This window comes from Onychostoma macrolepis, chromosome 23, assembly GCF_012432095.1.
Source record: "Onychostoma macrolepis isolate SWU-2019 chromosome 23, ASM1243209v1, whole genome shotgun sequence".
NCBI classification, from domain to species: Eukaryota; Metazoa; Chordata; class Actinopteri; order Cypriniformes; family Cyprinidae; genus Onychostoma; species Onychostoma macrolepis.
In genome coordinates, this window is record NC_081177.1 from 16073095 (window position 1) to 16088318 (window position 15224).

Here is a 15224-nt window from a genome sequence, read left to right on the forward strand (position 1 = left end):
GATCGGCATTACTAAAAATTGTAATACTCTGTTGTTTATGTCACGCCCACCACAAATGTGTCTGCTTTGTCTACCAACCTTTGTGATTGGAGACCTGTATCGGGGGTTTTAGATACTTAGGGAGTTATTTTATATAATTTTTATGAATTTTACATATCGTCAGTGGCTGGAAACCTTCTGTAATTGGTAAAAAATAAAATAAAATAAAAATCCTGTATCACTTATATGTAAAGACAAATAATCTATTTATAATAATATTACCAAACACATAAGGAATCAAAAACGAAGTCATTATGACCTTTAGTTAAAACGACTGTGGGCTTTCGTTTTTTTTTTTTTTTTGTTTAACGCAACGTTAACCAAGAGATCAACTCAGCTGAGCTGCCGAAAGCGGTGCATTGTGGGTATTGCGTCCCTGTGCACGTTTCTTATCCAGCATGGCAGGGAAAAACAAGAGGTATGTGCCATTATTAGCTATTTAACCTCGCATACATCATCATATATTATTGTTTGAGTAAAAGTACAGTAAATTTGAATGTATATGGAGGTGTCAGAGCTCAATTCGCTTCATAAGACACTTATCTGGTTATTTGACGGTAGCTACTAGCTAGTTTTAGCCACTGATGAACTAAAATTCAGCTGTCTTTTGGGAGATCAACATATATTACTCAACATTTATGGAGAGAACATGGTCGCCTTGACCATAAATATATAATAGTTAAGTCTGAATTGATTTTTGCATTTTCCACCATAAGCAGCTCCAAAATGAGTTTAGGAATAACTAGTCATTTTCTGGTGTACTAGAACTACATGTGCTTATTAAGAATTGGATGATTATTATTCTAATCTTGAGAAAATTAACTTTTGCTTTTGTAATGTAAGTATTCAGTAACCTTCCAAATGTAATTTATATAAAAAAAATAAAAATAAAAACATTCCTTATATTTTCACTTTACAGTGGAGGGAAAGTTGTCTAACCATGCTTCCTTGAGTCATTTTTTTTAATATTAAAAAAGCTCTGTGCATTAAGAAATGAACAACACTTTTGAGTAATATTACAATCATGTTGAAGTTTTCTAGAACGGGGGTTTCAGTCTTTTAGATCATGGATGGACCCCCAACTATGATCATTTATATGCTAGGGACCCCCATCCTAAATTTTAAAAGGCAGCTAGCTATATACTTTCATATATAAAGGCCATGTTAATATGTATTATTTGGAAAATATTTAGTTTATATTACGTTGCATTACTATTTTTACTCACTGTAAGTGCTGTGATGTTAGATTCGTTATTTAAATGAAATTTTATTTTAATCAGTTAATCATCAATAAAAAAATAACTAATTTTTATATATAATTCTATATATTTATTTTAAGCAATTTTTGTTCTAATCAAATTTAGTTATTTCAATTTAGTTTTTAATTATTTTTATTGATGATTATGTTTATTATTATTTATTTATTTATTTTTTACTCTGTTTTTCTCTAAACCTTTCCAGAGACCCCCTAGCACTGTTTGTGGCCCTTGGGGTCCCTGGACCACAGTTTAAAATCCCCTAATCTAGAATGAGCTGTTTTATTCTACATGATGGGGATCGTGTGATAAGCTGTGTCATGCAGTTGACTGATATAATAACTCAAAATACATTTCCTTTTTTTTTTTTTTTTTTTTTTACTAAAAGGGTGCTTTGTAAAGCATTAATGTACAAATAAATGTAAACAAAACAAACACAATATACGTACTTGGGATGCAACTAGCTGAACACGTAGTAAACTAAAATTTACCGAATGCTTTAGTGATGTGCCATCTATGTGCAGGAAATTGGAGGATCTCAGTGTGGATGAGTTCATGTTATCTGGGTTTGATTCTGGTGAGGAAGATGATTGTGAGGATGAGGAATCAACACAACAGAAAGGAAAGATGAAGAAACCTGCACCTCAGAAGATGTAAGTATTGCCTTCACATTTTAATGGTAATTCCAGTGTCCCATTTTTATTCCTATTCTCTGCTACATTCTACAAATGTTTACTGAGTATATGCTATTGTTAGCACTGGAGGAAGCTTGTGAGATAATGTGATCTAACTCTGATAAACTGTGTCACAGGTCTGTCAAAAAGCAGGGCAAGGCATCTGAGCACAAGGACCATCTGTCAGCCCTCAAGAGCAAAGACCCAGAATTCTATGAGTTCTTACAAGAAAATGACGAGAAGCTCTTGAATTTTGATGACTCTGATAGCCTTGAAGATGAGGAGGAGGATGAAGAGGAGAGGATGTACCACAAACTCCCTTCTCAACTGGAGGTCAGTCATTTAGTTCTTCCTTTGCAACAAATTATTAATTACTTTTTATACTATAAATGTGTGTGTTTTCCTTGGAATATAAAAAAATCACAGTTTTTATGTGACAATAGGAAGCTGATGATAATGACGAGGGGGAATCAGGAAAAAAGGATGTGAAAAAGCCTAAAGAAGCTACCAAAGTCACAGAAGCAATGATTGAGAACTGGAGAACTGGACTCAGGGTAACATGTTAATATGATCTTTTATTCAGTATGTTTTTAGTTAGGAACTTTCAGATGATCAGTATGAGCTCTCATTCATTGTCAAAAGAGGATGCTTAACTATACTGGATGACCAGTGTGTTTTGTTTTTTCCTTTTCTTTCAAGCTGTTATATGGATTTATTTTTTATAGTAAACGAGACATCCTGAATTTACACCAAAAAACCCTGAAATGTAAATTTTCCAATGACATGGTTAGCTGTAAATTTTGAAACTGACACAAGGGGGAGATATTGTTATTTCTGGTAAAGAACCACTAATCAGTGAAATGAATGTTGAGGCAAAGGAGTAGGACCCCATCACTACTGTTTAAAAATTTAGGGTCCGTAATTTTTTTTTTTTGAAGAAGTTGTTATTTTTATTTAGCAAGGATGCATTAATTTGATCAAAAAAAAATACAGTAAAGACATTTCTAATGTTAGAAAATGCTTAACATTTTGAATAAATGTTCTTTTGAACATTTTATTCATCAAAGAATCCTAAAAAAATATATAACCACACAAATATTAAGAAGTACAACTGTTTTCAACACTAATAAGAAATGTTATTTGAGCAGCAAATCAGCATATTAGAATGATTTCTTAAGGATCATGTGACTTGGCCTGTCACGATAACTTTTTGTTGTGGGATATATTGCCCCAGAAATAATTGCGATAAGCGATATCATTGTCATTTTAAAAACTGTTTTATGTCACTGAATATATAATCATAATGTAACAGAAAAACACAATCACTACTTAGCTGTCAGATTTCTGTATGCACAAAGGCACAGACTCCTAAACGAGGCCATATCTGCAGATTAAAGTTTTTTTGTAGAAGCATTTTTTAAATTTGAACTAGCACCTCATGACTACACCACGTTATGGATGAGAAGCTGCAAAAGACACAGGCGCAAGTGGAATGTACAAAACATAGTGACATTAATTTTTAAGTAAATATAATGGGCGATATATTGCGTCACCAAAAATGATTGAGGTCATGTACATATATTGCACGATAAGTCGATATATTGATTATTGCGACAGGCCTACATGTGACACTGAAAACTGGAGAAATGACTGCTGAAAATTCAGCTTAAACATTATAGGAATAAACTGCCTTCTTAAATGCATTAAAATAGAAAAATTAAATTATAATAATTATAAAAACTATTTCTGATCAGATAGATGCAGCCTTGGTGAGCATAGAGACTCAACATTAAAAACACACACACACACACTTTTGAATGATGGTGTGTGGTATATATATATATATATATATATATACATACCACACCACAAAACCAGTCATAAGGGTTTGAGATTTATAAATCACATAAAAGCTGAATAAATAAGCTTTCCATTGATGTATGGTTTGTTAGGGACAATATTTGGCCGAGATACAACTATTTGAAAATCTGGAATCTGAGGGTGACTTTAAAGCTGTCTTAGCAGTCTAAGTTCTTAGCAATGCATATTACTAATCAAAAAATTAAGTTTAAATATATTTATGGTAGGAAATTTACAAAATATCTTCATGGAACATGATCTGTACTTAATATCCTAATGATTTTTGGCATAAATAAAAAATCGTTCATTTTGACCCATGCAATGTATTTTTGGCTATTGCTACAAATATAACCGTGCTACTTAAGACTGGTTTTGTGGTCCAGGGTCATACAGATACTTTTTGTTTTGCTTCAAATCAAAGTTTGTGATGTTTGCAATCTAATCTTGAAGATGGTTGGTTTGATTCAGGGTTTAGAACTCTTTATTGAATTTTGTTCTAATGTTTTTCTTTCCAGAAAGAGCCCACGGCAAAATTGATTAGGGACATCACACAAGCCTTCAAGGCTGCCGTGGCGACAACAAAGGGCGACTCTGAGGAGCTGTGTCGATATACCATCTCAGACAGCGCGGGTAACTAACTGGATTTTTTTAGGACACTTGCATACAGAACCGAATGTGTTTGTGCTCACTGACAGCCTGTTTCCAATTACAGTGTTCAATTCCCTCATCCTGTTCTGCATAAAGGACATGCATGCAGCTCTGAACAAAATGCTGAAGCTGAAAGCTCCAGAGAAAGGCCAGAAAAAGTAACAGCTCTGTTCCTCCTGCTGTATAGATAGATATTTGAATCAGTCAGATTTCTTTACACGATATTGTGATAATCTGTACTTTCAGATTAATACTTCCATCTTCAAGTCCCAGATGGCAGAAAAATCAGATTGATATTAAGATGTATATTGCTGGTGTTGTTCAGGTAGATTTTTCCTACATTTTTTTTTTTCTTCTCATTTATTTTTAGCCAGTTCATGAATCCCAGTGTTAACGTGTGATTTCAGCTCCTCTCCAGTTTAACCCAGTCCACGGTCATAACTGCAGTTCTCCGTCATGCCAACCAGATGGTGCCATACTACCTGTGTCTGCCAAAACAGTGCAGGCACTTTCTGAAAGTAAGTACTGCGAATCAATGACTCTAACTTAAAGACAGAAATGGTGCTCAGTGCACTGACACGGATGCTTTTAATCAAACAACAAAAACAAGTCAGCATCTGTGGTGTTTTTTGTTTGTGACATTAGAGTCTGATCAAACACTGGAGCACAGGAGAGGAGACTGTGAGGGTTCTTGCCTTCCTGGCTCTCAACAAAATCTGTCGAAACAAACAGGAAATCTACCTAAACTCTATTCTTAAGGTAAGTTAGGTTTTACAACATCATACGTTTATTTCCCGTTTGATGTGATTTGCACTAAATGTTCCTGTCATATATTGTTGTTTTCTCAAATAACATAAACAGCAAGAGAACATGAGTTGACAAAAAATTGCTCACATACTAAAAATTGAGTTGAATATTGCAATAGGTAACATTTTAAAAATGTTTTTAAAGCCTCTTATGCTCACCAAGGCTGCATTTATTTGATTTAAAAATGTAAAAAAAAAAATCATGTGTTGGCAAATTTTCATTACTCCATTCTTCAGTGTCACATGATCTTTCAGAAATCATTCTAATATGCTAATTCAGTACTCAAGAAACATTTAACATTACCATCTATCAGTTTTGAAAACAACTTTTTAATATTTAGTAAAAACAGTGATACTTTTTCAGGATTCTTTGATCAATAGAAAGTTCAAAAGAATGAAATGAAATCTTTTGAATCATTATAAATGGCTTTGCTGTTACTTTTGGTGCATTTCATGTAGACTTGCTGAATAAAATATGATGAAATACTAGTAAAGATGTTCATTATTAACAGTGAGTTTTCTGTTTGCAGCAAATGTACATTGCCTACGTAAAGAACTGCAAGTTCACGTCACCCAACACTCTTCCCATGATTAATTTCATGCAGCGGACTCTTGCTGAGATGTACTCACTGGACACACAGGTGTCCTACCAGCATGCCTTTATTTATATTCGTCAGCTAGCCATCCACCTCAGGAGCGCCATTAATTTGAAGAAGAAGGTAGTTAGAAGTCTTGACCTGTATTCTTCTGTGTTAAAAAATAAATGACTATTTGAAGTTAACACAACAATAAAATTGACCACATTTGTTTTCTTAATCATGATCTTATTGTGAATGATTCATCTGTGCTTGTTATTCCAAAGAAAAGTCTTCTCTTTGAAAATTGCTGTTTAAGAATTGTTTGGCATTATTCAACCTTACGTATATTTTTCCTCTTTTGGATATACTCTATCACTAAGAAATACGTCCAATATATTTTTTGCAGATGTCAGCTTGCCTTGATCCATGTTTTTCTGTTTTGTGCATCCTCAGGAGACATATCAGTCCGTGTATAACTGGCAGTATATGCACTGTCTGTATCTGTGGTGTCGGGTGTTGAGCACCATTTACCCCAGCGAGGTTTTGGAGCCGTTGATCTACCCACTGTGTCAAGTCATCATCGGCTGCATCAAGTATGATTGATTGTTTTTTTTTTTTGTTAATTTGTTTGTTGTTGATGATTTTTGCGTATCTTTAAAGAGATATTTCACCCACATTGAGTATATTATACGAGTCATATGGGCCAGCGTGGTGCTTTTTTGTCATTTTTGGAGAGAAAATCATTAATGTTGGCCTGCATGATTAATCAAAATAAAATCGAAATTGCGATTATAGTTTTGTGTGATTATCAAATACATGCACTGCATGTTTCAGAGTGAAGTGCCGAACTGTGTTCTTAATGTACAATTATTATATTTCTCTCAAGTACTCTAATTTACAGTGAATATTACAAATGTAATGTTTATTTATTTATTTTTTAGTAATTTTTAATTGTTTATTTAGTAGTAGTAGTAATAGTAATAATAGTAATTATTTTATTATATAGTTAATGTATAATCACAAAAATTGTGCAGCCCTACAAACAAGCACATTTTAAATCGCTATCACAAGTTGTTATCAGAAAAATCACTATTTTATTTTTTGAGGGGTGAGCTATTCTGTAAATGCCATTATGAGTTACTGTCATGACAGTGTTTTTACCAGCAAGTGGCGCCATTAACCACATTTAAATTTACAATTCTCAGTGTGTCGATTTGAGCTCAGAACTTTAGCTCTGAATATTGCATTATCTTTCTGTCTGCAAAAGTGAAGACCTAACAAAATATAAATTCAGATATTAAAAAAATAATGCCAAAAAATCCACATTATTTGTTCGCTTGCAGAACTCGGTTCATCTCTATCAAATCAGGCTCCATTATGTGTTTGTGTGTGTATTTGTAGGCTTGTGCCCATCTCTCGGTATTACCCTCTGCGACTGCATTGTGTCAGAGCGATCATCCTGCTGTCTGCCAACACCAAGACATACGTGCCCGCCCTGCCCTTCCTGCTAGAGGTGAGACTGGCATATCATGCCGTCATCAACTGTTCTGATGTCTCCCTGCGTCTCCCAGGCTGCCTTGAATAAACAGGTTCTTGTGTGGGTGGACGTGGTTTGGGTTTGTGTATGAGTACTGTACCCACGGCGTTTGTCATCATGGTCGTCCTGCTTTTTTACAGTTAACTATAAAAAGACTTCTCCATGCTCTGACCTTTCATCACATTTGAAGTACAATTACAAGAATTCTTCTGATGAAGAATCTACCAACTAAAGGGTCAATTTGTGCGGTCAACTAGCATAGCTTTTATACTTTAATATATGTTGTTGTTTTTTAAGTAGATTAAGAAATGCAGGGGTTTAGCATGCTGTGCTTGTGCTGATAGACTGCGAGTGCTGTAAATGGAAAGAAGTTGGCTGTATTCATCCCTTTTTTGTAACACATGCACCATTTTTAATACATTTTAAGGTAGTTTCTTTTTTCTCCTTATTCAGTTACATTTATTTAGGCAATGCTATTGTAAAACATTAACCAACAGCCAAATACACTGCTGCTCAAAAGTTTTCTTAAATTTGAAAAACCTTTATTTAGCAAGGACTTGTTAAATTCATCAAAAGTGACAGTAAAGACATTTAAAGTGCCCCTATTATGGGTTATGAAAGGTTCGTATTTTGGTTTTGGGAGTCCCCAACAACAGGTTGACATGCATGCAATGTCAAAAAACACTTTCATTTTCTTATAATATGCATTTATTTTTACCTTATTTGCTCAACGACTCCCAAACGATTCGCTCAACGATTAATTTTTCCAAAGCCCTCCTTTGCGTGATGCTAATCTGCGGTGATTGGTTGATTTCATTTAAAGCAGAGAGCAGTGCTGCTTTGTGTACAGCCGTTACCGGGGAAACAGCTATTTTTAATGGCACCTAGTGGCAACAAGTGGGCTGGCAATATGCTAATGTTTTATGTTGACGTCAACATGAAACAGCTTAAGATTCGTTTTAAAAACGACTTGTTTCAATGATTCAGAGTCGACTCTTTCTTTTGAGGGACAATTTCCGAAACTTATACGAACCCAGAAGGAGTGTCTTTGGCAGAAATACTCCGTCATACGCCCAACTTGTTTTTTGAGACTTTGGTCATGTTTAGCATGAGAATCCAACTCTTTAGCAGTGTAAATAACTTAGAATGCATGGAATGGCATTAGACATCCACTTTAAATAAATGCTGTTGTTTTTAATTGTGGAAAAAATCTGTAATGATTTCCACAAAAATATTGTGCAGCACAACTGTTTTTAACATTGGTAATAAGAATTGTTTCTTGAGCACCAAATCAACATATTAGAATGATTTCTGAAGGGTCATTTAACACTGAAGACTGGAGTAATGATTCCGAAAATTCAGCATTGTCATCACAGGAATAAATTACATTTATACATTATATATATATATATATTTATTATTATTATTATTTATTTTTATTTATTTATATATATATATATATATATATATATATATATTATTGTTTTACTGTATTTTTAATCAAATAAATGCAGCCTTCGTGAATAAATACTTCTCATTAAAAAAAAAAATACTTCTTTCAAAAACACAAAATAAAACTTACTGACCCCACACTTTTAAACCATAGTTTAGCTATTTATGGAAACTCATATTTAACCACTTTTCACAATCCAGTTGATTCTTAATGGATAAAACCTCAAACTTGTAAAGCTCAGATTACAGAACTATCGTGGGTTGTTAAAAGGAATCGGAAATTCATGTGTTTTTTGAACATGAGAACTTGTACAATACAGACGCTCCCTAACATCACATCTGATTGGGGTCTGGTGGAGCCTAATTATACAGATTAGTTGTTCCAAAAACCCACCATCTAGTCGCTATTGGAAAAAACCAAAAAGTAAGACGAGACAAGCTACCTAAACGGTCGACAAGCTTTGAATTAAAGACTAAAAGATAAAAGACACCAGAGATCAGAGTATGCGGTCTGCATGAATGCGCATCCTAATGTGTGCGAACGCTGCGCGTCTTCGTTTTTGGGAGAAGTAGAGGTCACAAACTGTCAACATTTTCCACAGTGTGAGGCGGGTGACAAAACGTGTGTGTTTGTGTGTGGCTGGCGTGGGCCCCTGCGGTGACAGCTGTTGTGAGAATAGAAGCGTGGAGGCGACAGCAGCCGAGACCAACGGAAGGGAGGGATGGGGACGGGGGGACGGGGGGACGGGATGGGGGTGGTCACTGCTTGGCTGTGATCTCCCACCAGTCCTGACCATACTGCGATAAAGCCTGGGGGGGAAGAGCGTACGTGTGTGTCTGTGTGTGTGTCTGTGTGTGTGTGTGTGTGTGTGTGTGTGTGTGTGTGTGTGTGTGAGGGAGGTCTGTGGTTCTCACTCAGCTCTCAAACGTGTTGCACAGACCACATCCTCTGTCAGTGTGGCGACTGACTCCCACCGACCCCCTTCTTGCTCCCTATGTTTATTTGTGATGCAGTCCACTTCCTGTTTTCGCACTCATGTTAAAAATTAGGCGTGCAACGAAGTAGGGTAGGGCATGTCTCTCTCTTTATTTTTCTCTTTTCCCGCTCTTTCTCCCTCTCTCTCTTTATCTGTGCTCTATGATTTCAAGCTTCCTGTTGCAGTAAACCCTGAGCGTATCAGGTTGGGACCATGCGCCACCACTTCCTCCTATGTCCCGCAGGCCGACACCACATCCGTTGTTTGCACAGACCGGCCGTCCATGAGCACATACACACACACACACCTTGCTGGTTCTAGATGACCTCGTCAAGCACTTTCAACTGCTCTCAAATGCAGTAGCACAGAGAGAGTTAAGGGAGAAGTCATAGCCATGTACCAAAGTAGGCAGGCTGATTGCATCTTTCAGTTATTTGTTAAGGAGAAAGTAAGTAATGTAGTAGTTATAATATATAAGTAGTTGTTTTATTTATTTATATATATATATAATTTTTTTTATGAAGAGTTCATTTGCAAAAACTGATAACTCCATTTATTTATTTATTTTTTTCAGAAATCACGTTTTTTTTATTGCGCAGTCCAAGTAATATCAAAGACTAGACGGTTTCATCAGTAGTTGACTTCCGGTCTGTGTTTGTTTATCGGTCTGGTTAGTGGTGCCGGCTATAAACGCAGTTAAAGTTAAAGTGATGACTCATGAGTAATGAAGCTGGGATCAGGTTGTTGTGCCGTGGGATGTGTTTCCCATACATTTATTTATTTGTGGTGACCCCACGATATCAAAACTGACCAATTTTTCAGAAGGCTTCATTGAATAAACATGAGCACATAATGCACGTTTAAAAATCAAAACGAGGCGCGGGTGTTTTTATATCACTGTATTTCTGAAGGAAGACTGTCTTTAGAAAATGTTCAATGTCATTTTAATTTCGTCTTGCATGTTCCCCCGCTTTAAAGCACCTTCTGCTGGCAGAGAATGAATTTGCATTTTTAATAAGTCCGTCTGATTTAAGCAGCAAACATATTTTGCTTATCAAAAAATAATCTACTCTAGAGGGACTTGGCTGTTGTTATTGATTCTATTTGGATGTCTACCGGACGTTAAGTTAGGGCCACAAAAGCTCGCATGCGCAGTAACGTTTATGTTGCCGTTGAAACCGTCTTACAGGAAGCCCCGCCTTCTGAATGAAAGAGCCAATCGCTAATTGGTAAAGTCAGCGCTTCACTGCAGCTGCAGTTAGAAGTCCCGGTTGATGTCAGCGTTCTGAGACGTGCGCCTAACACTTCGCATGCGCACTGGCTGATCTAGCCTGAAAAATAACCATTTTATAACGCTATTTGAGCAAAAGAAACAACATTTATTGGTGATTTCAAATATGAAATTTAATCGTAAGCTTAGTGAACAGTTTGGGAGATTTTTTTGTTTCCCCATACAAAGTGATAGGAGTTGCACTTGCATGCCCGAGAGGCGTTTCAAAGATGGCCGCCGAGTGACATGACTTGACTTTGTACTATCAATCAAACTGCAGTTGGGTTGTTTTGATTAAGTAATAATAACTTAAACAATTACAGGTCATTTACAAAATGAAAGTTCATCGAAAGTATGTTTTTATTTACATATTAAAAGTTTGTTTTATAGCAAAAGTAGATAACTCCAACAGTTGTTTTTTGGCAAAAGCAGATAACTCCACATTTTATGTTTTAGAGTTTTAAAAAAACACTCGTTTAATCTTTGTAATCTCCTCAGATGACAATGTAGATGCCTGACAAACGTTGTTATTGTGATCATAAACTGTATGGACTTTTCCCTCACCATTGTAACGCACTGCTTTTGCAAGGCTCCGTGAAAACGTTTCAGCTTTTATTTTCCTTTTTCGCTCTGATGAAGATATCACAGGTTCATCAAGTTCGTCGAAATTATCCATCCTTGATCACTTTTAGTCAGCTTTGACGAAACTCCTCTCAGCTAGCATGTCTTTTCAAAGTGAAAGCAGCCTTGTCACCTGACCTGAATACAGCGTGCTGATTCGCTAAAATGGACTTATCGGCTTCTGTTCAAAAACAACAAGGGCGCTTGTCGGCTTCTGCAGTAAAACGTGAACTCGCGATGCCTTGAAAGTGGACAATACCGGCTTTTTTTGACAAAGCGTGTTTAGGGTTCGGAGGGTAGGGTTAGGGTTAACGTTATATGTGGAGAATAATGCATGGCAATCAGCTAATTGTTTTTGAAAGTGGCGTTTATCGTTTTTTGCAAATCAACTCTTTATATATATATATATATATATATATATATAATGTATATGTATATGTGTTATAGTGAAAAGCATTCATTCTAAGACACACTTGAGTCCGACATTTTCGCATGTTAAAAAATAAATACGACCTCATGTTGTGTCAATCACGTTTACACACTGCCTCCGAAACTTTCGTTCATCATTAAAAAAAAATTGGATCAGGTTCGATTTTCTGCATTTTCTCATCCGTAGCAAGCATTTTGATAGGAAAGCATAACGAATACGAAAAATGAAAAAACACATATGCAAAATTTCGGACTCAGTTTGCAAGGACCTTTATATGTTTCCTACAAAAATGTGAATTATGAGAAAAAAATTTGTTAATTCAAATCCACCAAGTTACTTTTACTACACTGCATATTTTTGATCACATTGCACTTACAGCTTTAATAAACTTATAAAAAATATATAAATTAAATTAATAAACAAAACAAATGGGAAATCTTATTAATTTTAATCAATGAATCACTTAATCAATTTTTACAATAATTCTCAATAATAATCATTTATTTGATTTAAGAAAACAGTAAAGACAGTAATATTATGATATACTGTTACAGTTTAAAATAACTGTTTTCTGTTTCAATATATTTAAAAGTATAATTTATTCCTGTGATGGCAAAGCTGATTTTTCAAGCAGCCGTTATTCTAGTCTTCAGTGTTACATGATCGGTCAGAAATCATTCTAATATGCTGATTTGGTGCTCAAGAAACATTTCTTATAATTATCAATGTTGAAAAGAGTTGTGCTGCTTAACATTTCTAGAAAGTTCAAGAGAGCAGCATTTGTTTGAAATATAAATGTTTGTAACATTATAAATAGTTTTACTGTCACTTTTGTTCAGGCCTTGCTGAAAAAGGTATTCATTTCTTTAAAATTGTAAATTGTAAAATTGGCCCTGTTTGAAATTGTTTAATTTGTATGCTTGTTCTATTTAGTTATTTGTGCTATTTACACAATATTTAAGTTTTTTCAAGTTTGTAGGTGTTGAGGTACAGAAACCGAATAATCAAATGTAAAATAGTCTTCACTGTAAAAATGAAATATACAGCCAAACCAAAATTTATTCAGATACATTTCTCAAATTTTCACAGTGTATTCGCTATAGTTTAGAAAATGGTAATAAAATATGACAAGAACTCAAGAGTTAAACTGTCAGAACAAATTAATCTTGATAATGTCAGATAACTTTGACAGAAAGGTATGTAATGGATTACAATCAACCAAAAATTCAGACAGCTGTTAGTATGACAATATTTACACAACTATCAATACTTTTTTCACTCTGTTATATTGCAGCCATTTGCTAAAATCATTTAAGTTAATTTTTTTTTCTCATTAATGTACACACAGCACCCCATATTGACAGAAAAACACAGAATTGTTGACATTTTTGCAGATTTATTGAAAAAGAAAAACTGAAATATCACATGGTCCTAAGTATTCAGACCCTTTGCTCAGTATTTAGTAGAAGCACCCTTTTGATCTAATACAGCCATGAGTCTTTTTGGGAAAGATGCAACAAGTTTTTCACACCTGGATTTGGGCATCCTCTGCCATTCCTCCTTGCAGATCCTCTCCAGTTCTGTCAGGTTGGATGGTAAACGTTGGTGGACAGCCATTTTTAGGTCTCTCCAGAGATGCTCAATTGGGTTTAAGTCAGGGCTCTGGCTGGGTCATTTAAGAACAGTCACGGAGTTGTTGTGAAGCCACTCCTTCGTTATTTTAGCTGTGTGCTTAGGGTCATTGTCTTGTTGGAAGGTAAACCTTCGGCCCAGTCTGAGGTCCTGAGCACTCTGGAGAAGGTTTTCGTCCAGGATATCCCTGTACTTGGCCGCATTCATCTTTCCCTCGATTGCAACCAGTCGTCCTGTCCCTGCAGCTGAAAAACACCCCCACAGCATGATGCTGCCACCACCATGCTTCACTGTTGGGACTGTATTGGACAGGTGATGAGCAGTGCCTGGTTTTCTCCACACATACCGCTTAGAATTAAGGCCAAAAAGTTCTATCTTGGTCTCATCAGACCAGAGAATCTTATTCAGGTGTTTTTTAGCAAACTCCATGCGGGCTTTCATGTGTCTTGCACTGAGGAGAGACTTCCGTCGGGCCACTCTGCCATAAAGCCCCGACTGGTGGAGGGGTGCAGTGATGGTTGACTTTCTACAACTTTCTCCCATCTCCCGACTGCATCTCTGGAGCTCAGCCACAGTGATCTTTGGGTTCTTCTTTACCTCTCTCACCAAGGATCTTCTCCCCCGATAGCTCAGTTTGGCCGGACGGCCAGCTCTAGGAAGGGTTCTGGTCTTCCATTTAAGGATTATGGAAGCCACTGTGCTCTTAGGGACCTTAAGTGCAGCAGAATTTTTTTTGTAACCTTGGCCAGATCTGTGCCTTGCCACAATTCTGTCTCTGAGCTCTTCAGGCAGTTCCTTTGACCTCATGATTCTCATTTGCTCTGACATGCACTGTGAGCTGTAAGGTCTTATATAGACAGGTGTGTGGCTTTCCTAATCAAGTCCTATCAGTATAATCAAACACAGCTGGACTCAAATGAAGGTGTAGAACCATCTCAAGGGTGATCAGAAGAAATGGACAGCACCTGAGTTAAATATGAGTGTCACAGCAAAGGGTCTGAATACTTAGGACCATGTGATATTTCAGTTTTTCTTTTTTAATAAATCTGCAAAAATGTCAACAATTCTGTGTTTTTCTGTCAATTTACATTGAGGAAAATGAATTGACAAATTGCCGAATCTCGACGTTACATTCTTGCACAATCAGAGACCAACGCATCAAACGTTGGTTGGAATGGGACATTCTCAAAAGAAACACCAAGGGGTTGTGATCGGTGTAGAGCGTAATGGGAACATTACTTCTACCCAAATACACCTCAAAATGTTGAAGTGCTAACAATAAAGCCAATGCCTCTTTTTCAATTGTACTGTAATTCTGTTGACTCTTCGAAAACGTCTTTGAGAAAAAAGATAAAAGGATGTTCAATGCCCTCTTGATCTCTCTTGAAATACAATCAATACACTAACTCCCTAACTAGCATAAACAGGAGAAAAACAAGGTATA

The 15224-nt window shown here is 36.0% G+C and overlaps 1 protein-coding gene across 1 annotated transcript in view; it reads left to right on the top strand.

Moving 5' to 3' along the window:
- The first annotated feature begins 309 nt into the window (after positions 1 to 309).
- noc2l (NOC2-like nucleolar associated transcriptional repressor) overlaps positions 310 to 15224 on the top strand; it is a 40454-nt gene continuing 25539 nt past the window's right edge. The window contains exons 1-12 of the mRNA XM_058763068.1: positions 310 to 457; positions 1820 to 1948; positions 2107 to 2302; positions 2413 to 2523; positions 4345 to 4459; positions 4542 to 4635; positions 4724 to 4802; positions 4885 to 4995; positions 5123 to 5236; positions 5814 to 6002; positions 6315 to 6454; positions 7263 to 7374. Coding sequence (XP_058619051.1) covers positions 438 to 457; positions 1820 to 1948; positions 2107 to 2302; positions 2413 to 2523; positions 4345 to 4459; positions 4542 to 4635; positions 4724 to 4802; positions 4885 to 4995; positions 5123 to 5236; positions 5814 to 6002; positions 6315 to 6454; positions 7263 to 7374 — 1410 coding nt within the window. The 5' untranslated portion in view covers positions 310 to 437. The remainder of the gene's footprint in view (positions 458 to 1819; positions 1949 to 2106; positions 2303 to 2412; positions 2524 to 4344; positions 4460 to 4541; positions 4636 to 4723; positions 4803 to 4884; positions 4996 to 5122; positions 5237 to 5813; positions 6003 to 6314; positions 6455 to 7262; positions 7375 to 15224) is intronic.